General features: G+C 51.9%; 1 protein-coding gene across 1 annotated transcript in view; it reads right to left on the bottom strand.

Moving 5' to 3' along the window:
• The window catches only part of RAC2 (Rac family small GTPase 2), a 202,234-nt gene that overhangs the window by 121,267 nt on the left and 55,503 nt on the right, over nt 1-25,464 (bottom strand). The window contains exons 2-3 of the mRNA XM_075321756.1: nt 21,670-21,741; nt 23-140 (exon numbers count right to left, since the gene is read on the bottom strand). Of these exons, the coding sequence (XP_075177871.1) occupies nt 23-140; nt 21,670-21,741 (190 nt within the window). The remainder of the gene's footprint in view (nt 1-22; nt 141-21,669; nt 21,742-25,464) is intronic.

The following is a 25,464-nucleotide window of genomic DNA, read 5'->3' as shown; positions in this document are numbered from 1 at the left end:
ATCCCATGTCAGAAATACGTACGGTTTGGGGGTAAGAAAGTGGCCTGAGACGATCATAGTCTTCCTGTCCTGCTGTATCCCATAATCCCAGATTCACTGGCTTACTGTCCACCATGACATTAGCTGAATAGTTGTCAAACCTGTTAAAAACAGCAAAAATGAATATATTTTCTTTCTTCAGTATACTATACTTTACCACAACTGGATATATTGTAATCAGTCAGTAGGTGTTTGCCATATGACCTGAGAATACTATAATATAGGGGCCAGACACACTTATTCCAATGATTTGTCACTAGGCTGAGTGTTGTTGTTTTAATCGGTGTTTTATCAGCAGGAGGTTATCACTACCAGACTAGGTGTCTAGTGCCTCCTGCTCTGTAAAAATCCACCCCCACCACTGATTAGCAGCTTTCTGCCTATGCACAGTGACCAGGCAAAGCTGCTAATCAGTCGTGTGGTCGAAGTTATGCTAGATTTGCAGCAAAGAAAGCTGTGGTGTTACGTACAAAGTCATATTACCATTTCATAAAACCTCCTTGCTGTACAGTGCAGTAATATGGTGCCTATTGACTACTATGGAGGTCTACTTTACCTATGTTTACCTGTGACTTCATATAGTTGCATATATATTTTTTTCCAATCAGATTTATAAAAACAAAAAACAGGTAGTTCCATGGGATTACATTATTGAATTTGGCTTCTAGAGAGTAATATTTCTTCGTATTACGGTGCCACATATAGCGCACCTTTCATCACTGCACCGAAATCCACTTATCTGATTAAAAAATCTGTCTTTTTCCTTCCTGCATTTCGACTAGGAAGTAAGGGAGGACAGGGGAGATGTGACGTGCGTGACGCCCTGGACTAGCCAGGTAGTCACAGACATACCAACACACACACCCCCACCCTAGGCAGTTACAGCAGCCAAACACAAAACCCTTGTTGCCTCCCTCCAGAGTCTGATGTCCACACCAGGTGGGGCGGAGCCAGGCAGTTGGCCCCACCCACCAAGGAGTTCACAGGCCTGGAGGCGGGAAAAGTGACAGTTTAGTCTTGGAGGAGGAAGTGAGAGGAGTGAACACTTGGGTGTCTGGGTTGGAGCCCAGACACTAACAGCAAGGTTGGCAGACGGTGGTGGCCGTCTGCAGGAGTTAGTGGAACTCTGCAGAGCCGTAAGGACTGGGGTCGGGCGTCGGCCCGCCGGTACTGGACCGGGGAACGGAGTGAAGCTAAGCACACAGGCAGGGCCATCGGACCCCGACCAGGCTTGGAGCCGCCGTCAATAGACAAATCCGAATGTGACAGGAACCCCAGGGGTTTCTCAACTACTAAAGTCCCGATTGAAGGCAACCGTCCACCCAGAGAGGATATACAGCCACCGCCACAGGCAAGAGATCCAAGGGCCAGTGCCTGCGGGCAAACCGGGCTCCTACGGCACCTATACGCCGGAGAGCGGACTACCGGTGGGTAACCACAGGAGTCAGAACATTCTAAAAGGTGCAGGGAAAGACAGCCACCATCAGCTGTCCAGGGAGAGCACAACAACAACACTGCAGCCGGCTGCGGGACCCGTCCATCTGGCCATTTTGGTTTACCAGAGACTCTGTCAGTGATTGTCGGAGTGAGTACACCAGTGTCGTCCAGCACCGAGCCGCGCAGTCCCTGCACCCCCAGCCATCCAGGCCTCCCTGTTACACCATCAGGCCCCGGGATCACCAACCCCTGCCCACGGAGGGGACAACATCTCAGCTGCACCCTACCATCTCTCCCGGGATCCCCGTTACCAACAGCGGTGGTGCCATTATCACCACGACCTGTGGGTGGCGTCATGAACAATCTCCCTAACCAAACTACCCCCCCTTTCACTCACGGGTGAGGAGCGTTGCTCGAGTCCCCGGGTCCAGTCCACCGCTCGAGTCACCGAGCAGCAGCAGCAGAAGCCCCGGACCCGAGCGTGACGGGCGCGTCCCCTCCGCCCGCGACAACTTGGCGTCACGAACAGGATAGAACCGATCTACTTACCAGTAGAGGTGCGCCTTGTGGTCTCCGCCGGCGGCGTACGGCCGAAAAGTTTGAAGCGCCGCCATCTTTTGGCGCGAAGATTTCCCGCTCGAGCGTCTGCCCCGCCCCCAACAAGCGGAAGTGCTAGAAAGAACCAAGGGGGGACGGGAAAAAGATGTCTGCGCCCGACGGAGCCGTTGGAGGAGCGGCGGTCGCAGCCGCGGCGGCATGTAACTAGCGCTGCAGCATGCAGGGACGCCAGGACTCTGCTGAAACACGTTCCTGGATCCAGCCGCAAGGTGTGCCAGGAGCTCCAGGCCCAAGTCCACTTCATGCTGGCGAAGTGGACGTCGGAGATGAGGGACCTGGCCGCAACCGTTTGGGCATCCGAAGTGGAGGTGGTCTCAGAAAAGCGGGTAAGCGACCCACGCCTCTATGTCCCCGAGGGATCGGTCGATACGGCTGAGGGGCCCGGCCTGCTGCCGTCCACCACGCTACCTCCCTCACTGCTCATGCCTGCGGTCAACGCCCCGACCGACCCGTTACCCCTGTCACCTTTAGCGGAGCCCGCAGCGTCTGAGGGAGAGGGCCCGGACCTGCGACCCCTGGGCCTTACCTTTGTCACCGCCCTGGCACCCGTCCCGGCTTCCATTCCGACTGCGACGGAGATGACGACGGCCCCGGCAGTCCGCCCGGCCGCAGCGGAGGCGATCCTCGACCAGAGGCCAGCACCGCAAGTCCCGTCAACCGCTCCCAGACCCCGGGCCTCGGCTGAGGCATGGCGGGGATGCAGCTGCCAGGAGGCAGAGCAGGCCATGTCACAGCGGGGTCCCTCATTATCGAAGGTACCGGTCTTGCCGGCACGGAGGGACTCTGTCTGGGCCCATCCCCCACACCGCCTGAACCGGAGCAAGCAGAAGGTGCTCCACACCCGGAGCGGCAGCAACGGCAGCTGTGCCCCGGGATTGCTGTTTAAAGATGAGGAAAAGAGCAGTAGTCCCCGTTGGGACCCTCAGCACTTTGAATGAACACAAATCAATCGAAGCTTCACCTGATTATCGACTTGATTATCCCGGCCGTTGCCAGCAAGTTGTCCCCGGAGGGACCCTATGTGTTTTACCGTATGCATGAGGAACTGCTTATGGACATGGCCGAGAACTGGTAGGCCACCCACGAACTTGTGGGCCTGTAAATAATGTTGTGGGATGGATACCGTTGCTGCCTCCGGAGAGGCAGATTGGAGGAAGGGCCGGCAGCAGAGCGGGCTGGGGCCCGGCCACCACCAGGACTGGTGGCCATCCTCCAGGGGCCAGGGGTCCCCGTTCCCGCTCAGGCAGCCTGAACCTGGACTGGGGTCAAGGGGGGGTGCTGCCCACTTGTTAGGGGCAGCATCAGGGCTAGCTTGCTTGGGTGGGAGAGCGGAAGACATCCGTCCGTCCGTCAGTATTAAAAATGTTTATATGTGCAACGTTTGAAGTGACCTGAAAAAAAATGCTTGTGTTTTAAATGTTTACCGTTTTACCTGTTATTTATATTTTTACAGTTTTTGAACAAAAATAAAACCGGTCAGGGACGGGCAGCTCGCGGACGGTCTGCATTTTACCAAGGGGGAATGTGACGCCCTGGACTAGCCAGGTAGTCACAGACATACCAACACACACACCCCCACCCTAGGCAGTTACAGCAGCCAAACACAAAACCCTTGTTGCCTCCCTTCAGAGTCTGATGTCCACACCAGGTGGGGCGGAGCCAGGCGGTTGGCACCACCCACCAAGGAGTTCACATGCCTGGAGGCGGGAAAAGTGACAGTTTAGCCTTGGAGGAGGAAGTGAGAGGAGTGAACACTTGGGTGTCTGGGTTGGAGCCCAGACACTAACAGCAAGGTTGGCAGACGGTGGTGGCCGTCTGCAGGAGTTAGTGGAACTCCGCAGAGCCGTAAGGACCGGGGACGGGCGTCGGCCCGCCGGTACTGAACCGGGGAACGGAGTGAAGCTAAGCACACAGGCAGGGCCATCGGACCCCGACCAGGCTTGGAGCCGCCGTCAATAGTCAAATCCGAATGTGACAGGAACCCCAGGGGTTTCTCAACTGCTAAAGTCCCGATTGAAGGCAACCGTCCACCCAGAGAGGATATACAGCCACCGCCACAGGCTAGAGATCCAAGGGCCAGCGCCTGCGGGCAAAACGGGCTCCTACGGCACCTATACGCCGGGGAGCGGACTACTGGTGGGCAACCACAGGAGTCAGAACATTCTAAGAGGTGCAGGGAAAGACAGCCACCATCAGCCATCCAGGGAGAGCACAACAACAACACTGCAGCCGGCTGCGGGACTCGTTTGGTTTACCAGAGACTCTGTCAGTGATTGTCTGAGTGAGTACACCAGTGCCGTCCGGCACCACGCCGCGCAGTCCCTGCCCCCCAGCCATCCGGCCTCCCTGTTATACCATCGGGCCCCGGGATCACCAACCCCTGCCCACGGAGGGGACAACATCTCAGCTGCACCCTACCATCTCTCCCGGGATCCCCGTTACCAGCAGCGGTGGTGCCATTATCACCACGACCCGTGGGTGGCGTCACGAACAATCTCCCTAACCAAACCACCCCCCCTTTCACTCACAGGTGAGGAGCGTTGCTTGAGTCCCCGAGTCCGGTCCACCGCTCGAGCCACCGGGCAGCAGCAGCAGAAGCCCCGGACCCGAGCGTGGCGAGCGCATACCCTCCGCCCGCGACACGTGCGCTCCTCATCTTTAGCCCTCACTCATTACATCAAGGAAAAGCTACAGGTGAAAAAGGGCAAAGGGTGGTAGGATTTGGTGGATCTTTGCTGCTTTGGGTTTGCTGCGGTGGGATTTAGGGGGGTCTATAATGCCGGGGATGATGCCGGTGGTGGAGTTAAAGATGATCTACAATGCTGGCAACATGCTTCTGGTGGGAGTCAGGGACGCTATAATACAGGGGGATGCCTTTGTGGGATCTATAATGTGGGGATACACTTGTAGTGGGTTTTGGGGGTGTACAATGCTGTGGGGATGCCTGTTATAGGAATTTAATGGTCTATAATGCTGTGGGGATACCGGTGATGGGATTTGGGGGTGTGCGCAATGCTGTAGGGATTTTGGGGGGTATACAATGCTGACAGGACTTATGAGATTTGATTTTGGGGGGTGCAATGCTGTAGGGATAACTGTCATGGAATTTTGGACTGTATGTGATGCTGCGGGACACCTGTGGTGGGATTTCTTTGGAGTCTATTGTACTGTGGGTATGTCTGCAGTGGAATTTTGTGGGTCTATGATGCCCATGGTGGGATTTGTTGTGTATGCAATGCGGTGGAGGGGAGCAGGCATTTTTGATAGAATTTTATGGGTCTGCGTTGGGATTTATGAGGTGTACAATGCTGGGGGATACCTGCAGTGGGATTTTGAGGTTCTATAATGCTGTGGGGATGCTTGTGGTGGGTGTTTTTGGAGTGTGCGATGCCTGGGGGGGATGCCTGTGGTGGGATTTTGGGGACTAAAATTCTGAGAGATGTCTGTGGTGGAGGTTTGGGGGTGTCTGCAATGCTGGGTGAATACCTGTGAGGAATTTGGAATTTACGGGGGTGTACCATCCTGGGAGGATGGCTATGATGGGCGTTTGGGAGTCTACAATGTTGAGCAGATGCCTATGGTGCATACCTCCCAAACGTCCCGGATTTTGCAGGACTGACCCGATTTTAGAGGTCTGTTCCGCAGTCCCGCTGCTCACAGCTGATGTCCCGGCTCCTCCCCTCAGTGCAGTGAATAAATTAAATTCTCACTGTTCTGATTTACCGGGACTTAAACTCGTGAACTCTTGCCCATAGGCAGCAGTTCTACCCATTGAGCGACTGCCTATAATAAAAAGCATAGGAAGATTTGGCAATCTTGACCTCTGTATTACAGTAGAGACACAAGCAGATTATTCAGCTGCAAAGATGATAGATAGATAGATAGATAGATAGATAGATAGATAGATAGATAGATAGATAGATAAATACTGCATCTCTTTGTAGGTAAAGGAAAGAGTCAGATTAATTTGTACCCATAAAACTAGCTGTAAATGCGTAAATGCCGCGTTTTTTCTGCAGGTGTTCATGCCAAGAGCGCAGTAACAATCTTCTCTGAATATTGCGTGTTTGCGGTATGTTTTTTTGAATGAACAGTCCGGGGCATCTGCTGAATGACCCTTACTGCCAAATGGGTGTGGCTAGGGGTGTGGCTAGGGGTGCTGCACACTTTGTCCCTCTTTCCTTTCTTCAAAAGTAGAGAGGTATGTAGTCGGCTACAGGGTGTGTGCAATGCTATGCAGGAATCTTAAGGTGGGTTGTACATCCCAGGAACATCACCCTTATCCCTACAAACCAGGGACAGCGCCCTTAGCCCTACAACCCAGAGACAGCTCTTGGATAGCCCTAGTACCCTAACCCTAGTAACCAGAGACAGCTGACCCACAGTCCTACTACTCAGGGACAGCTCTCTTATGGTCCTGTGACGCCCTGGGCAAGCCAGGGGTCACAGGTCATGACACCACCACACCCTACACCCCAGATAGGTACACCAAAGCTACACAAAAATCCTTGTTGCCTTCCTCCAGGGTCTGATGTTCACACCAGGGGGTGGGCCAGGCGGTTGGCTCCGCCCACCAAGGAGTTCACAGCCCTGGAGGCGGGAAAACCAGGCAGATGAGTCTAGGGAGAGTTTGAAGTAAGAAGGAAGTGGTAGAGGAGCAAGAGAAAGGAGTAAAAGTGGAAGAGAAAGTGCAGTTGAGAAAGCCTGAAGTTGGTCCGGGTGTGTGCCCCGGACTGAGAACAGTAAGGTCAGCAGACGGCGGTGACCGTCTGCAGGAGAGGCTGCTTGGAGGTTGCTGAAAGGACCGTGGACGGGTGGTGGCCCGGCGGTACCGGAGCGGTATACAAAGAGAAGCCAGCACCATTGGCAGGGGCCTTTCGGATCCCGGCAAGGCTAGGAGTCGCCGTGAATTTGCCAAATCCGTCAGTGAAGGGGACCTCTGGGTCTCCCAACAACCAAGTCCCGATTGAAGGCAACAGTCCAACCGTTAGAGAGAGACACCGCCACTGCCAAGGCACCAGTTTCTCAGGGCCAGCGCCTGCGGGCAAGAAGGGGCTCCTCCGGCCCATACCCAAGCCAGGGAGCGGGTTACCGGTGGGAACCCATCGCTACCAACATAGACTTAGGTGCAGGAAAAGGGACCGTCACCGTCAACTACTGGGGAAAAGCAACAGCAGCCGTCCGTGGGAACCGTCTTTCCAGCCGTGTGTGTGGCGCCCCAGGACCTGGTCGCCACAACAGCATTGCCCTCCCCCTGGTTAATGCTGAGCCTGGAGGTAATTGGGAGGTCCATTGGCCAGCAAGTTTAACATCCAACGCAGTTCTCCCTCCGGCCAGCAGGGGGCGCTCTGAACCTGGGATTCCAGGGAGGATCCCCTTAAGTCTGATCTGAGGGAGGAAGTAGTGGTCAGTCTGTAGAGAGCAGTAGAAGTGAACAGACGCAGAGTGAGCTGTCCTGTGAATCTGGGGCCTAGAGCTAGAGTAGCTTGGCCCAGAGAAGCAGGAGTAGCTGAGAGGCAACAGAGAGACTCGGACATCAGAGTCTGTGGCCACCAGGGCTTAAACATACTCCCTGGTAGCCGAATCCGAAGGGCAGGAGAGCTGCAAGCACCTGGCCCAAAAACATCCCAAAAGCACAGCTGCAGCCTCAAGGCCCGGTGTGGACTCCAGCAGAGAAGCACCAGTGAGAGGGCCTGCGCAGCCTGCTACAGAGGGAAAGAGACGTACCATTAGTCCCAGCAGCAAGAGGGCCATTGCTGGATTCAGAGAAGCAGGGTCCTATCATAACAAAGAAAAGCACAGGAGTAGGCCTCATACTCAGCTGGCCAGAAAGATCTCCCCAAGTACTTCCAGGCCGACCGGATCCCCATCACCACCTGTAACGGTCTCCCAGGACTGGACTGTTTCCAAAGTAAAAGAGGAAAAGGTAAAGAGACTGTTGTTTGTGCCTGGTTCTTTCATTGCCTGTCGGCCCTGCACCGTGTTAGCCACACAACCCCATAGACTTCCACGAGCACTAACAGTGTCCCCGGGGCTCCGCTCCACCTGTGGGGAGCAGTACCACCATTGCTGCTATAACATCACCCCGGAGGCCTCACACAGCAGCGGCGGCTTAATAGCCGCAGACCACAGGTGGCGTCACGAACACAAACTTTATTCATCAAGCCACATATTCCACTGACACCCACCAGGGCCATGGAGCCGGGCCCAGCCACCACTGACTACCACCGGACTTGTCCGGCCCGGCACCGGGTGTCCCATAGCCCTGGGGTGGGCGAGTCAACTTTGACGTCACGAACAGGATTTCGTGCCCGGTTACACCGGGTACTGTGCGCCTGAAGAATTGTGTTTTACTGTGAGAAACTGCCGCCATTGCAGCCACTGAGCGCAGGAAGAAGGGGGGCGTGCCTGACAAAGAGCGCGAAGGGAGCGCGCCATCAGAGCAGAGCGCTGTTAACCCCGCGCGACCCAGAAGGGAATTTGAAAAGTGAACGGATCCTGGTAAGGTTCACTAAGGGGGAGGAAGATGTCCGACTCGGAGGGAGGGCAGGTGGCTGCCATAGCCCGAGACGCCGCAGCACCAGCTGAAGCAATCCCAGTCGCCGTCGCCCCAGCCCCCGCTGTAGCGCCGGTAATGCCGATCACGATGCCGTACATCCCGGGAGCGGAGTGGCTGCCGCAGTACTCCGGGGAGTCCCATACCTTGAGCGACTTCAGAGAAAGTCTGCACAGCTTGTTCCGGGTGTATCCTCTGACTGAGAGCCAGAAGGTGGGCATATTAATGGGGCAGCTAGCCGGCGCGGCCCAGCGTGAAGTGAAGTCCTGGCCTGATACAGATAAAGGGACAGCAACCCAGATACTGGCCAAGCTAAAGAGTACTTTTGACACCCGCACCGCAGCAGAAATAAAGATGAGATTCTTTGGGTGCAAATAACGGGCCACAGACAGCATACGGGACTATGCCTTAAACTTGCTGGAGGCCCTGAAAGCAGTTAAACAGGTGGACCCAGAGAGTGTACGTGAAGAACACAAACTCCTAACTGAGCAGTTCATAGAGGGGCTCCTGTCAGATGCCCACAGGACCCAGCTGCGTATCATGGTCCTGCAGAACCCTGCTCTGGACTTTGCAAAGTTTAAGGACCAGGCCATCCGGGTACTGAGAGAATCTACACCGAATCCCAGTATCCCTCCGGCCTCTTGCTATCACGTACCCCGGGGTGGTGCCTGAAACACCAGCTGCTGCAGGGGCCGAGGCGCAGTCCCTGGAAAAGGATCCCACTGCAGAGCTCAGACAGCAGGTCCGGGAGCTGACCAAGACTGTAGCTGCCCTGGCCAAGACCATGCAGTCTCTACAAGTGACCCCATCACCTGCAAGAATCGAGTTGGCCTCCAGCCCAGATGACGTCCCATGGATGCGACAGAGGAGGATTCCGCCGACCCGAGGCAGAGACACAGACCGGTATGATTCCACGGGACAACCGATCTGCCGCCGCTGCAGCCAGGCGGGCCACATTGCACGACACTGTCCTTTAAATGGGCCGAGCCTGGGGCCAGGAGCCGACCCCCAGGTGTAAGGAAGCCCGGCTCAACCCCCAGCCGCAGCAAGTATGTGGGAGGACGACCGGTCCTTCCTATTGTGCTGGATGGGATCCCTTTGAATGCCCTCCTGGATACGGGGTCCCAGGTAACAACCATCCCCTATAAACTGTACAAAAGATATTGGGCTGATTCAGACATTGACCATGGCCCAGATGATGATTTAACAATTGTGGCCAGTAATGGTCAGCCCTTACCTCAAATTGGGTACAAAGAAGTAACCATTAAAGTGGGGCGGGTAGAATTGCCATGTCAGGGGATGATAATTGTAGATATTGATCGCAAAGAATCTGACCCACTGCTAACCATTGGTACAAATGTGATAGAAAATTGTATTGCCGAAGTGATAATTTTGTTGCAACAGGCGTCTGAAACTGCCAGCTCCGGGCAGCAGCGTGCCCTACAGAGGGAGATCAGAGCCCTGATGAGGAGGCAGCAGGTAGAGCTGGCCGGAGGAGAAATTGGCAGTGTGAGGGTAAGTGACCCCCTCCCCATTGCAATACCCCCAAGAAGTGAAATGTTGATATGGTGTCGGGCATCAATAGGCCTCAAGGGTCAGGACTACCATGCCTTGGTAGAACCGGTGTATTCAGACAGTAGGCCTGGAGTCCTGATAGCCAGAGGGGTAGCAGACGTCCGCAAGGGGAGAGTGCCCGTCCGTGTCCTGAATTGTGGGGAGGAGGAAGCCAAATTGCCCCGGTACGCCACTGTAGCAAAACTGTACACTGTCAGCAACAATACCATCAAAGCAGTGGAACCCTTGATCCCGTCCGACCAGGCGGAAGACAATGGCTCAAAGGGGCAGCTGGAAGACTGGTGCCAAAAATTACATGTGGGCACCGACTCCACCCCCTCACACCAAAAGCATGAGGTTTACCGGGTGGTACAGGAGTACGAGCGGGTCTTCAGCAAACACCCCCTAGATTTTGGGCAGGTGAAAGGGGTTAAACATCAAATCCCCACGGGTGATCATCATCCCATTAAAGAGAGATACCGCCCTGTACCCCCCGCCCAGTATCAGCGTGCCAAAGAAATGTTACGGGAAATGAAGGAGGCTGGGGTTATCAGAGATAGTTGTAGCCCCTGGGCAGCTCCACTAGTGCTCGTAAAGAAAAAAGATGGTACCATGAGAATGTGTGTAGATTACAGGCAAATTAACCGCATTACACATAAAGATGCTTATCCACTGCCCAGAATAGAGGAGTCACTAACAGCCTTAAAGTCAGCTAACTATTTCTCCACCTTGGATCTCACCAGTGGGTATTGGCAGGTTCCCGTGGCAGAGGCGGACAGGGAGAAGACTGCATTCACAACACCAATGGGCCTCTGTGAGTTCAACTGTATGCCATTCGGGCTCTGCAACGCCCCAGGGACATTCCAAAGGTTGATGGAGTGCTGCTTGGGCCACCACAACTTTGAAACCGTGCTGTTGTACCTGGATGACGTCATAGTCTACTCCAAGACTTATGAAGACCACCTGAAGCACTTAGCAGAAGTGTTTGAGTCCTTGTCGAAATATGGCCTGAAGATAAAGCCGTCCAAATGTCACCTCTTGAAGCCAAAGGTACAGTACCTGAGTCATGTGGTCAGCGCCGAAGGTGTGGAACCTGATCCGGAGAAAGTCACCGTAATCAAGGACTGGCCAAGACCCACCACAGTAAAGGAGGTGCGGCAGTTCCTTGGGCTGGTGGGCTACTACCGAAGGTTCATTGATGGTTTCACCAAGATAGCAGCGCCCCTTCAAGATCTCCTGGTGGGCCAGCCAAAGCAGGCTAAGAAGCAGAGCCCTCCATTTGAATGGAGCAGCCAACTAGAAACATCCTTTGTCCGGCTGAAAGGGGCTCTCACGGGAGAAGAAATTCTGGCCTACCCTGACTACAGCCAGCTGTTTGTACTGTATACAGACGCCAGCAACGTGGGACTGGGAGCAGTTCTGTCCCAGGTGCAGGGAGGCAGAGAGAGGGTGATAGCGTACGCAAGTAGAAAGCTTTGGCTCACAGAAAGGAATCCAGAAAACTACAGTTCCTTCAAGCTGGAGTTCCTCGCTATTGTTTGGGCAGTGACTGAACGCTTCAAGCACTATCTGGCGTCGGCCAAGTTCACCATCTTCACGGACAACAATCCATTAACACACCTGGCAACAGCCAAGCTAGGTGCGTTGGAACAGCGATGGATGGCCCGGCTGTCTAACTTTGACTTTACCATCAAGTATCGGGCTGGCAAGAAGAATAACAATGCTGATGCGCTGTCCAGAATGCCTCACTTACCCGAGTCTGGAGAAGACCTGTATGAACTCGAAGAGATAGAGTTACCGGCTTTCCATCACCAAGGTGTTTCCCAGTGTGAGCATGCTGTAGGAGTGAAGCGCTCGAGCCAGCACGAGGTCTCGGTCAACCCATTACTCCACCATAATTGGGAAGAGACACAGAACGGTGACCCGGCCGTGCGACTGGTCAAAGAAAAGCTAGCACAAGCTGAGACTCATCTTGGCCCAGATGCTCCAGAAGAAGCCCAGCAGTTGTGGAAGGAGAGGGGATGACTGTTCACCTACCAAGGCAAGCTCTGCAAGAGATATGTCAACTGGCGAACGAATGAACTCGTCTGGCAGATAGTGGTCCCGCAGAGGGATGCTCCAATGGTCCTAGCAGCTTATCATGATAATGCAGGACACTTCGGGTGGAAGAAGTTGGAGACCCTACTCCGTGATCGGTTCTACTGGGTGCACATGAGAAAGACAGTCGAGAAGTGGTGCCGAGACTGTGGTCCATGTAACCTGAGGCGGAAAGATGATGCCAGCCAGAAGTCTCCCCTACAGCCAATTGTCACGAAGCAGCCCCTGGAGTTGGTGGCCCTGGACCACGTGAAGTTAACACCAAGCCGGTCAGGCTATGTGTACGCCCTCACCATTGTGGACCATTACTCTCGTTTCCTGGTAGTAGTGCCCGTGAAGGACCAGACAGCCAGAACAGCAGCGAGAGCATTTCAGGCCTACTTTTGTCGACCTCACGGTTACCCTGAAAGGGTACTGACTGATCAGGGTCCTGCATTCGAGGCAGAAGTGTTCCAAGAGTTCTGTAACATGTACGGTTGTAAGAAAATCAGAACCACACCGTACCACCCCCAAACCAATGGATTGTGCGAGAAGATGAACCATGTGGTTATTGATATGCTCAAGACTCTACCTTTGGAAGAAAGAAACCAATGGCCAGAAAAGTTACCAGATCTGGTAGACTTGTACAACCATATCCCGGTAAATTCGACCAACTGCAGCCCTGCTTAACTGATGCGAGCCAGACCTGGCAAGTTACCTGTAGACTTTGAGATGGGGACTGTGTCACCTGAGGCGGTTCAGGAAATAGAGGATTGGGATACAGAGCGGCAGCAGCGGTACCGTAAGGTCCAGGAATGCGTAGAGAAGAGCCTGTCCCAAGCAAGAACGAGACAAGAGCAGCATTACAATCAAACAGCCCCAGCAATTCCCTTAGCACCTGGAGAACAAGTCCTCAAGAAGAAGCGGAGGACGCATAAATTAGATGATCAGTGGGAAAACGAGCCCTACACCATTATCCCCTTCAATTTTGACAATAGTAAGGTATGCCTCATAAGCAAGGATGAAGGCAAGACCTATCAAGCAGTTTCTCGGGACCGCCTGAAAGCGTGCCCTGAACGGTGCAGAACCCAAAAAGAAGTAGAAGAAGTACAAGAAAGTCCCCAAAGTCAAGAAAAAGAGGAAGAGATGATCCAAACAATCCTTGGAAAATTCCCCAAAACTTGGACCCGAATAAACAATGCCATAGTGGTACCAGTCTTGACGTTCCCGCAGTTGGTCGAGCCAGAAACAGAAGAGGTTCCAGATCCACCTAAAGAACCGGCCGCTCCAACACGAGGTGACACGCCAGCAGTGGAACAGGAGGTTCAACCCCCTGCCAGTGGTGAACCTGCCGTACCCTTGGCGAATCTGAGATCCCGTAGGCAACCAACATGTATCCCTGTCAGGATTAGGCCTACCAATCACACGGGGGGGGGGCAGACACTCTAAGTAGTCAGGGACAAACCCCAGAGCTACGCCGGTCCCAACGTAGCACTCGGGGACAGCCCCCTCCAAGGTATAGAACATAGAAAGTAAAATACCTAACAGAATGTAAATAGTTATGTGAAATGTCTGTAATGTTGTGTATAAAATGCTTTTTTGTCTTAGGCGATTAAGTAAATGGACAATTGGGCCACTGGACTATGGGTGGCCAACACCTAAATTGTTCATAGTTAGCACCCGTGTGCTCAACACCCCTGAAGAAAAACCCGTCCGGCGTGCATAGAGTGGGGTCATCAATGCTCTGACGCACGCCCAGAGCCTACGTTGGGGGTTTGATCGCGGCGGGTCCCCCATGGAGCAGTGTAATGGACACCCGGCAGGGAGCCACACTGGACTCTTATAGTAGTGTTTAAGTTTGTAACGTTTAAGTAATGCGCCTCCCATAATGGGATGAAATGTTGTAACATGTTATGTTTGTTTCCACAGTCCGGGAGTACTGAATTTAACTAAGGGGGAGTGTGGCGCCCCAGGACCTGGTCCCCACAACAGCATTGCCCTCCCAAAGGGTTAATGCTGAGCCTGGAGGTAATTGGGAGGTCCATTGGCCAGCAAGTTTAACATCCAACGCAGGTCTCCCTCCAGCCAGCAGGGGGAGCTCTGAACCTGGGATTCCAGGGAGGATCCCCTTAAGTCTGATCTGAGAGAGGAAGTAGTGGTCAGTCTGTAGAGAGCAGTAGAAGTGAACAGACGCAGAGTGAGCTGTCCTGTGAATCTGGGGCCTAGAGCTAGAGTAGCTTGGCCCAGAGAAGCAGGAGTAGCTGAGAGGCAACGGAGAGACTCGGACATCGGAGTCTGTGGCCACCAGGGCTTAAACATACTCCCTGGTAGCCGAATCCGAAGGGCAGGAGAGCTGCAAGCACCTGGCCCAAAAACATCCCAAAAGCACAGCTGCAGCCTCAAGGCCCGGTGTGGACTCCAGCAGAGAAGCACCAGAGAGAGGGCCTGCGCAGCCTGCTACAGAGGGAAAGGGACGTACCATCAGTCCCAGCAGCAAGAGGACCATTGCTGGATTCAGAGAAGCAGGGTCCTATCATAACAAAGAAAAGCACAGGAGTAGGCCTCATACTCAGCTGGCCAGAAAGATCTCTCCAAGTACTTCCAGGCCGACCGGATCCCCATCACCACCTGTAACGATCTCCCAGGACTGGACTGTTTCCAAAGTAAAAGAGGAAAAGGTAAAGAGAGTGTTGTTTGTGCCTGGTTCTTTCATTGCCTGTCGGCCCTGCACCGTGTTAGCCACACAACCCCATAGACTTCCACGAGCACTAACAGTGTCCCCGGAGCTCCGCTCCACCTGTGGGGAGCAGTGCCACCATTGCTGCTATAACATCACCCCGGAGGCCTCACACAGCAGCGGCGGCTTAATAGCCGCAGACCACAGGTGGCGTCACGAACACAAACTTTATTCATCAAGTCACATATTCCACTGACACCCACCAGGGCCACGGAGCCGGGCCCAGCCACCACTGACTACCACCGGACTAGTCCGGCCCGGCACCGGGTGTCCCATAGCCCTGGGGTGGGCGAGTCATGTGTTTTACCGAGAACTGTGTCCCTGTCTCAGGCTGAGTGAGTACCACAGTGCCGTGAGGCACAGCGCTGCCCCCGTGTCCCTGCACCCCACCAAGCCCTGAACCGGCCCGCCATCCCTCATCCCCCAACTCATCACTGGGCCCCGGGACAACTACCCCCTACCCACGGAGGGGAGAACCAACAACTTTGCTGCTCCCTGTCACCGCTCCCAGGATCCCCATACAGAGCAGCGGTGGTGTCCACACAATCACCACAACCGTGGTTGGCGTCACGGACAATAAACAATCCCAAAAACCAATCCCTTTTCACTCACGGGCGAGGAGCGCCGCTCGAGTCCCCGGGATCCGGCCCATCGCTCGAGCCACCGAGCAGCAGCAGGCCGCGGCAGCAGCGGCAGCCGGACCCGAGCAGTGGGAGAGCGCGGCGTCCCCTCCTCCGCCCGCGACAGTCCTACTACTCAAGAACATTTCTCGTGTAGCCCTATGTTACGTAACGTTTAAGCAAAGCACCTCCCGATGTGGGATGAAGTTATTATACTTGTTTATGTTTTTTATATCTTTTCAGAAAAATAAAACAGGTGTTGGACGGGCAGCCCGCGGACGGTCTGCATTTTGCTAAGGGGGAATGTGACGCCCTGGGCAAGCCAGGGGTCACAGGTCATGACACCACCACACCCTACACCCCAGATAGGTACACCAAAGCTACACAAAAATCCTTGTTGCCTTCCTCCAGGGGCTGATGTCCACACCAGGGGGTGGGCCAGGCGGTTGGCTCCGCCCACCGAGGAGTTCACAGCCCTGGAGGCGGGAAAACCAGGCAGATGAGTCTAGGGAGAGTTTGAAGTAAGAAGGAAGTGGTAGAGGAGCAAGAGAAAGGAGTAAAAGTGGAAGAGAAAGTGCAGTAGAGAAAGCCTGAAGTTGGTCCGGGTGTGTGCCCCGGACTGAGAACAGTAAGGTCAGCAGACGGCGGTGACCGTCTGCAGGAGAGGCTGCTTGGAGGTTGCCGAAAGGACCGTGGACGGGTGGTGGCCCGGCGGTACCGGAGCGGTATACAAAGAGAAGCCAGCACCATTGGCAGGGGCCTTTCGGATCCCGGCAAGGCTAGGAGTCGCCGTGAATTTGCCAAATCCGTCAGTGAAGGGGACCTCTGGGTCTCCCAACAACCAAGTCCCGATTGAAGGCAACAGTCCAACCGTTAGAGAGAGACACCGCCACCGCCAAGGCACCAGTTTCTCAGGGCCAGCGCCTGCGGGCAAGAAGGGGCTCCTCCGGCCCATATCCAAGCCGGGGAGCGGGTTACCGGTGGGAACCCATCGCTACCAACATAGACTTAGGTGCAGGAAAAGGGACCGTCACCGTCAACTACTGGGGAAAAGCAACAGCAGTCGTCCGTGGGAACCGTCTTTCCAGCCGTGTGTTTTACCGAGAACTGTGTCCCTGTCTCAGGCTGAGTGAGTACCACAGTGCCGTGAGGCACAGCGCTGCCCCCGTGTCCCTGCACCCCACCAAGCCCTGCAACGGCCCGCCATCCCTCATCCCCCAACTCATCACTGGGCCCCGGGACAACTACCCCCTACCCACGGAGGGGAGAACCAACAACTTTGCTGCTCCCTGTCACCGCTCCCGGGATCCCCATACAGAGCAGCGGTGGTGTCCACACAATCACCACAACCGTGGGTGGCGTCACGGACAATAAACAATCCCAAAAACCAATCCCTTTTCACTCACGGGCGAGGAGCGCCGCTCGAGTCCCGGGGATCCGGCCCATCGCTCGAGCCACCGAGCAGCAGCAGGCCGCGGCAGCAGCGGCAGCCGGACCCGAGCAATGGGAGAGCGTGGCGTCCCCTCCTCCGCCCGCGACAGTCCTACTACTCAAGAACATTTCTCGTGTAGCCCTACTACTCAGGGACAGCATTCATACAGCCATACTACCCTGGGACAGGTCTCGTACAGCCCTTCTACCGAGGGACAGCTCTCATAGAGCCCTTCTACCCAGGGGCAGCTCTCGTAGTGCCTTTCTACTCAGGGACAGCTCTCTTATAGCCCTTCTGTCCAGAGACAGCTTTCCTGTAACCCTTCTACCCAGGGACAGCACTCATATAGCCCTTCTACTGAGGGAAATCTCTTGTATAGCCCCACTACTCAGTGACAACTCTCGTCCGTCTTTTCTCTCGCACCCTTAGACTTGCATAGGCAAGTCTCAGCCGTTTTACAAGACCATACACAGCATGTTGTGATTTTTTTTCTTTAACCCAATAACAGCTGAGGAAAAACGCAGAGATCAGCACTAACTCATTGAATAACATTGGTGCCAGTGCAATCTGATTTTTTATTTTTTTATCGCATTTCATTCAGCATATTTATACACAGATGTGAGCGAACCCTTAAGCAGTAAAACACCCCTGTCACTTTTATCTCACAATACGTTCTATTACACTTGGTTTTGGAATATCTTTTCATTGATTTAGATACTATTTAGGAAATTAGGAAATATTATTGAATGGAAAAAAATGATCAATTTTCATCAGGGTTTTGGATCAGATTTTCAATAGCTTTTAGAGGAAATATTAGATAGAATAAATCCATTATAAGTCCAAGAAATGTTTTTTACTGTGATTCTGTCAGTAAAATCCAGTGGAAAACTACCGGTACATTCATTTATTAACCTTTCCATCATCCGGGTGCAATTTTCTTGGGTGCGAAACATTGCTTTATCACACGGTAAAAATTACAGCCGAATATCACTGTAAATATATTTCTGCAGATAGAACGTTATTGAAAGATGTCAAAAAAGCCGTTTTCTTCGATTACAGCTTTTTGGCCCAGTGGATAATATACTACTACAAAATTCTACCCTATGTTTTTCAGTATCTTACATTTATTTACAGTGGAGGCCATGGAGATAAACTGTGAAGATACTAATAAGTGACAAAAAATTCTACAAAACATGTGACACAAGGAGATTTTTTGCTGTTGTTTCCAAGTTGTTGCCAAAATATATGATTTTAATCAGCATTATAGCCATCTCAATCTTGGATCTGAAAGCTATAGCGGCACGCAGTGGCATAGCGTATATTCTTAGTGATTGGGGTAAGGCAATTATTTTGAGCCCCCTTAAAGAGGACAAACCACCATGATTTTCCTATATAAACTGAAGCCAGTGCTATACTGGCGCTATCATGTTGATTCTATACACACCTTTAGTTGTGACATCGGATGTATACTTTCTGAAATACAGACAAGTAAAGTTTGTGAAATACACTGTTATTTGATTGATAGGTGCTGCAGAATATCGAATAGGTGGGTCAGGTTTGCTAGTTATTCCCACCCCTATCTGCCTGCCTGTTCTTCCTCCCCCCGTCCTTCCTCCCTCCCTACTCCCCCTGTAATAACAGACCAGGGAGGAAGGACAGGCAGACAGGGGCAGGAATAACTAGCAAAACCTGACTCACCATTAGATATTCCGTTGCACCTATCATCAAATAGCAATGTATTTCACAAACTTTTCTTGTCTATGTGTCGCCCCAGGGCTATGGGCTACTCGGTCCCGGGCGATGTATTACTGGGGGAATGTCAGTGGGTGGCCGTTGCCCGGTTCCGTGATCCCGGGGGTCACTTTTAAAAGAGGGGTTATTTACAGGGGAGTTGAAATAAATGTTTTTGACATGACGCCACTTGCGGGTTGAGGCTATTTAGCGGAGCCACCGCTGCACAGTTCTCACTACTGGGGCTGGTGTTAGTGGCAGCCTGGATGTTGGGCCCTCCGAAAGGAGGGCCAGGCCCAAGGGGATAGATGATGTTGGCGCCGAAAGAATGTAGGCCACACAAGGGATTGCAGTGTAACTGGTTTCTTTACTCACAGCGTTGTTATGGTTGGTCACCTGAGGAAGGCTGGTCCTCACCACTGGTCCCCTAAGTTCCAGTGCCAGTTTAGTGACCTGGTGGCTTCTTTCCCCTGTACCTGTCTCTGGTTGGTGGGTCCCCATGGCTTGGAGCGTCTGTGGGTTCCCTCCTGGTTCTCGTTCAGTCTTAGTCTGTATAACAGATAGTGTGAACCCTATGGGGATGGTTTCTCTGATCCTGTTCCCCGTTTCTCCCGTTGCTACTGTGTCCCGTACTTTACGGTCAGTGAGGTCCTGGATGGGTCCCCTCACTGTGCAGATTTTATCAGGTCTGCCTGGAGCGTTTGCCTGACCTAGGATTCTGTACCCCATTGGTGCTATGGTTCCGGGAGTACTCCGCCTGAAAGCAACCACACGCCTGGGCCCTCAGGTCACCGTTACACTCTCCTGTCAGTGCGGTTACATCCATCTCCTCTCACTTCCACTTACTGACTGTCTGACCCCTTCCACCGGGTTGTCGTCTAGTGGACTGGATTGGTTCCACCTCTAGGTGGTCATCCATTGGGTCCAACGCTAACCTGTCACCAGTCTTTGCGAATGGGGAAAAACAGGGATTATGTTGTGTTTTGGTGTTACAGGCACTGGTCTTCTGGGTCCCTGGGGGTTGGCCCTGCATCTTTGACAGGATGCAGTACCTTGTAGCTCCTGATGGCTTCAGGGGCGCTACATCTATATTTCAGAAAATATACATCCGATCTCATAACTAAAGATATGTATAGAATCAGCATTATAGCGCCAGTATAGCACTGGCTTTAGTTTATATATGAAAATCCTGGTGGTTGGTGCGCTTTAACTTGTAGCACTCCCCGAGGCACTTTCTGCAATTCAGTATTAAATCCCTTATCCCACAAGAACAGTATATTGTATTTTAAGGAAATAGTTTGTCCTTTAACACTATAATTTTTTTCTACTTTTTGCTGAAATTCAGCATCACATTTTTAGATTAAAGGGAATCTACCAGCAGGATTTTCACATATAAAGTACAGGCAGTGCCATACAGGTGCTAGGATGGTGAATCAAATCATACCTTCAGTTTAGAGATTGGACCATTGATTGCAGAAAAAAACATGACCAAAAGTCCATAAACGAGTGCATTGCTTGAGTGACATATGCATCAGGGCAGGACTTTGTTGGTCGAGTCTTCAGTAATGATTTCTCTCCTGGCTGCCAGCCTCCCCTATATTTCAGGTTTTCCCCTCTGCTGCTGCAATTATCACTTTGGCTGGTGCATGTGCAGTATTAGGTGCATGTTTTTCTCCAAATCTTCAATAAAATGATGCCAGAATCAGAGCATGGGTGGACCACAATTTAATCCCTAGGTGATTATCTGAATTTGTTTTCTCATTTTGTCTCTCATAGTTGTGGACTACCTATGATGTCAATTACAGGCCTCTCTCATCTTTGTAAGTGGGAGAACTTGCTCAATTGGTGGCTGACTAAATACTTTTTCCCCCACAGTATCTAACTTAAAAAATTATATTACGTTGAGGAACTGCTCAGTTGGATACAAGGGAGAAACAGCAAGGCGGGAGGTGGAGCCTGAAAGCTTACATGGGACACATAGCTCACGGCCGGGACATCGGGCCACAGGCTCAAAAGCGGGACAGTCCCGCTGAATCCAGGATGGTTGGGAGCTATGTATTACAGGCTGAAACTTTAGTCAGACTTGTTGGCTCCCAGAGTTTCATTCACCTGAACTGGCTAGTCTGGGTTATTTTCTTTCCATTGTAGGCCTTAGCTGGCTATGAAATACTATCATTTAGGCAGATCAGAGTTGTACCTGACTCCTGATGTCCTAGGTGGCCTAAAGGTGCCTGTGCCAGTAAGGAACTGAGGAGTTAGGAGCTCTTTTATATATTTTTTCTAAGAGCTTCAAGTTGTGCCTATTGTTAACTCGGCAAAATTTCCGTGATCTACCTTGGATTTTGTATAGGGAGTGACTTCCACCACCTTCACTGTTAATGCGCCCATAGAGGTACCGGAGTGAACAGGAGAACAGTGACCTCTTGTGACCCTTGACAGTACTGCGGCCATGAGGGATTCTAACGTTAAAAAAACTTAGCATAAAAGGAACATGTCAAACATTTATAATAAAACCATTGACGTCTTCAGTGGGGTACATGACAGTAGTTCTACCCTCTTATATCTGTTATCAGGCATCACAGATCTTGTATCTTTCTCTTAAGTATATGGACAATATACCCACCAGAACAGAAAACTTGCAAAGCTAAAAAGGATCATTCAAAATATACAAAAATAGGGGTCTGTGGGGAACATATTCGGGTAGGTTTACAAGTTAAATTTAGCGTTAAACGTAATTATACATTTATTTATTTATTTCAAACCAAAAAGGATTTTTCGCAACGATTCAACGGGAAAGAGTTTACTCATCATTTCTGTACTCTTACCGACGATCCTTTAATTGAGCTAGTGAATAAAAGATTTTACTTACACAGTGGGGATATATTCTCCAGGGAAGGCGTTGGTTGTGTAACTGATGAGCAGACATGTTTTTCCCACCGCTCTGTAAGAGAGAAACAAAAGCATTATGTGATTTCATTACTGTAAGTATAGGAAGATATCTGTTTATTTAAAAATCACCAATGTTGGATCCAGTAAAGGTTGTTCTATCCCTAAGATGCAATTTTTTTCAATACCCATCAAACCCTTTAAATCATTAGGGACTGAAAATAGCTGTTCTAGGACAAAAAAGAGGTTATTGTCAATATATATTGTGTTCAATGGCCGTGTAGGAATTAATATCAGGATTCCTGGTGGTTTAGTGTGGTAAAAGGGTTAAAGTTGGGATCCCTGGTGGTTAAGGGAAGTGAAGGAATTTATGTAAAAATCCCTGGATGTCCAAAGCATTAATAATATCAGGGTCCCTTGCAGTTTTGAGTATTGAAGGAATTGATGTCAGAATCCCTTGTTGACTAGGACAGTTAAAGACGACCAACCACCTGGATTTTTCTATATAAACTAAAGCCAGTGCTATACTGGCGCTATCATGCTGATTCTATAGTTTAGCTGTGAGATCGGATGTATATTTTCTGAAATATAGGCAAGTAAAGTTTGTGAAGTACACTGCTACTTGATTGATAGCAGCTACAGAATATCTAATAGGTGGGGCGGGTTTTGCTAGTTATTCCCGTTCCCGCCTGTCCTTCCTCCCCCTGTAATAACAGAGCTTGGGGTAGAAGGGACAGGCAGCAGACAGGGGTGGGAATAACTAGCAAAACCCGACCCACCTATTAGATATTTGGTTGCACCTCTCATCAAATAATACTGTATTTCACAGACTTTAGTTGCCTGTATTTCAGAAAATATACATCTAATCTCACAACTAAAGGTATATATAGAATCAGCACAATAGTGCTAGTATAGCACTGGTTTTAGTTTATATAGGAAAATCCTGTTGGTTGGTCCTCTTTAAGGGTAAATTGATTCATTGTGTTTTAGAGCAATGGCAGAATTGTTTTTGGAATCTCTGGTGGTCTAGACTCTAGATCAGTAAAATTGTTAATGTCAGAAAACCTTTTTTCACTTTTACAAAATAGAAGAAAAAGACCGTTGTCATGTGTCAGTAAAAAGCAAACTTCATATCAGATCAGGAAATGTGTAAGATAAGAAAATTGTTTATCACAACTGCAAAAAAGCACTAAGGCGGGCTTTACACGCTGCAATATCGGTAACAATGTGTTACCGACGCTGCAGCGATAGTCCCCGCCCCCGTCGCAGGTGCGATATCTTGTGATTGCTGCCGTAGCGAATATTATCGGTACGGCAGCTTCACATGCACTTACCTGCCCTGCGACGTCGCTCTGGCCCGCGACCCACCTCCTTCCTAAGGGGGCGGGTCGTGCGGCGTCACAGCAACGTCACATGGCAGGCGGCCAATAGAAGCGGAGGGGCGGAGATGAGCGGGACTTAAACATCCCGCCCACCTCCTTCCTTCCGCATTGCAGCCGGGACACAGGTAGGAGATATTCCTTGCTCCTGCGGCTTCATACACAGCGATGTGTGCTGCCGCAGGAACGAGGAACAACATTGTACCGTCGGTGCTGTAAAATTATGGGAATGTCGGACCCTACACCGATCATACGATAATGGCGCTTTTGCGCTCGTTAATCATATGTAAAAGGATTTGCACACTAAGATATCAACAGCGACGTCGGATGTGCGTCACTTTCGATTTGACCCCACCGACATCACACCTGCGATGTTGTAGTGTGCAAAGCCCGCCTAAGAGATCATTTGGTAATAGACTATTTAGAATAGACGATCGTGGCCGGTAAAGAACCTCTACATGCAAACCGATCAGTGGTTGTATGATGGCTTGTCCGCCCGTCTGTGTACACGGAACGTCATGGATCCCATTTGTTTCATGTCTGTGTACACGGAACATCATGCGTCACATCTATTTACGCAGGACATTGTGCTGCTCAGAACGATGATTTTTAAGCTTGCTTGTTCACGCCGGTCTCGTTCAGGGGATGTGCTAGAGTCTGATGAGGAGGCTTATGCCTCTTAATAAATCTAGAGCACGAGACGAGTGGCATAAGCTTCTGTGTTTGTCTGACCACAAATTCTACTCCAGCTCCTGTTGTAGTAAGATTTATGGAGTTGCAAATGCCTCCTCTTTTCATGAATTTGATGAGCGGTGGTCCCCACAGCTGTGTTCTATCCCAGCACCACCCAGTTTGTCACAGCTGGGAGAAAATTTAGTGAGAACCTGAGTAATATGTTCAGAATGCACCTGTTCACATTTGTCTGTTGGGAAGTACCATCAATTTTTGGAATATGAGGTCATGCCTTCTGAGTGAGTACTCCTGTCTGCCCATAAGGCTTTTATAGCCCAGGCAGAGGCATTTTAGGTAAGTGTCGCGGGCGGAGGAGGGGACGCTGTGCTCTCCCACTGCTCGGGTCCGGCTGCCGCTGCTGCGGCTGCTGCTGCTCGGTGGCTCGAGCGATGGGCCGGATCCCGGGGATTCGAGTGGCGCTCCTCGCCCGTGAGTGAAAAGGGGGGTTGTTTGGTTTTAGGGATATTGTCTGTGACGCCACCCACGGTTGTGGTGATTTTTGGTAACACCACCGCTGCTCTGTATGGGAATCCCGGGAGCGGTGACAGGGAGCAGCAAAATTGTTAGTTCTCCCCTCCGTGGGTAGGGGGTGGTTGTCCCGGGGCCCAGTGATGGGGTGGAGGATGAAGGGTGGCAGGCCCGGTGCGGGGCTTGGTGAGGTGCAGGGTCGCGGGGGCAGCGCTGTGCCTCACAGCACGGTGGTACTCACTCAGCCTGAGACGGTGACACAGTTCTCAGTAAAATACACGGCTGGAAAGACGGTTCCCACGGACGGCTGCTGTTGCTTTTCCCCGGTAGTTAACGATGACTGTCTCTTTCCCTGCACCTATGTTCAATGTTGGTAGCGATGGATTCCCACCGGTAACCCGCTCCCCGACTTGGATATGGGCCGGAGGAGCCCCTCTTTGCCCGCAGGCGCTGGCCCTGAGAAACTGGTGCCTTGGCGGTGGCGGTGTCTCTCTCATACGGTTGGACGGTTGCCTTCAATCGGGACTTAGTTGTTTGGAGACCCGGGGGTCCCCTTCACTGACGGATTTGGCAAATTCACGGCGACTCCTAGCCTTGCCGGGATCCGAAAGGCCCCTGCCAATGGTGCTGGCTTCTCCTTGTGTACCGGTCCGGTACCGCCGGGCCACCACCCGTCCGCGGTCCTTACGGTAACTCCGATAGGCCACTCCTGCAGACGGTCACCGCCATCTGCTAACCTTGCTGTCTCTGTCCGGGGCACACACCCGGATCAACTTCAGGCTCTCTAACTGTCACTTTTCCTCCTTCGACTTTCACTGCACAACTACTCTCTCTCCTCTCCAAAACTCAACTGCCTGGTTTTCCCGCCTCCAGGACTGTGAACTCCTTGGTGGGTGGAGACCAACCGCCTGGCTCCACCCCCTGGTGTGGACATCAGCCCCTGGAGGAAGGCAACAAGGATTTCAGGTCTAGCTTAGATGTGCCTAACCGGGGTGTAGGGTGTGGTGATGTCATTACCTGTGACCCCTGGCTTGTCCAGGGCGTCACATAAGGACCCAGCAAAAAGAGATATACCTTGACGCTGGCTCACATAAAACTTTTTATTTTTTTTCCTTTGCAGTAATTCATGTCCAAATTTCTATATTCAATGTTTGCACGCGTTAGCGTCTCAGAGTGCAGCTATTTATTTGTTACAGTAT

Source organism: Anomaloglossus baeobatrachus, chromosome 8 (genome assembly GCF_048569485.1).
Source record: "Anomaloglossus baeobatrachus isolate aAnoBae1 chromosome 8, aAnoBae1.hap1, whole genome shotgun sequence".
Taxonomy (NCBI): Eukaryota; Metazoa; Chordata; class Amphibia; order Anura; family Aromobatidae; genus Anomaloglossus; species Anomaloglossus baeobatrachus.
The sequence above is the reverse complement of the archived record's forward strand: the minus strand, read 5'-3'. Positions and strand labels throughout refer to the sequence as shown.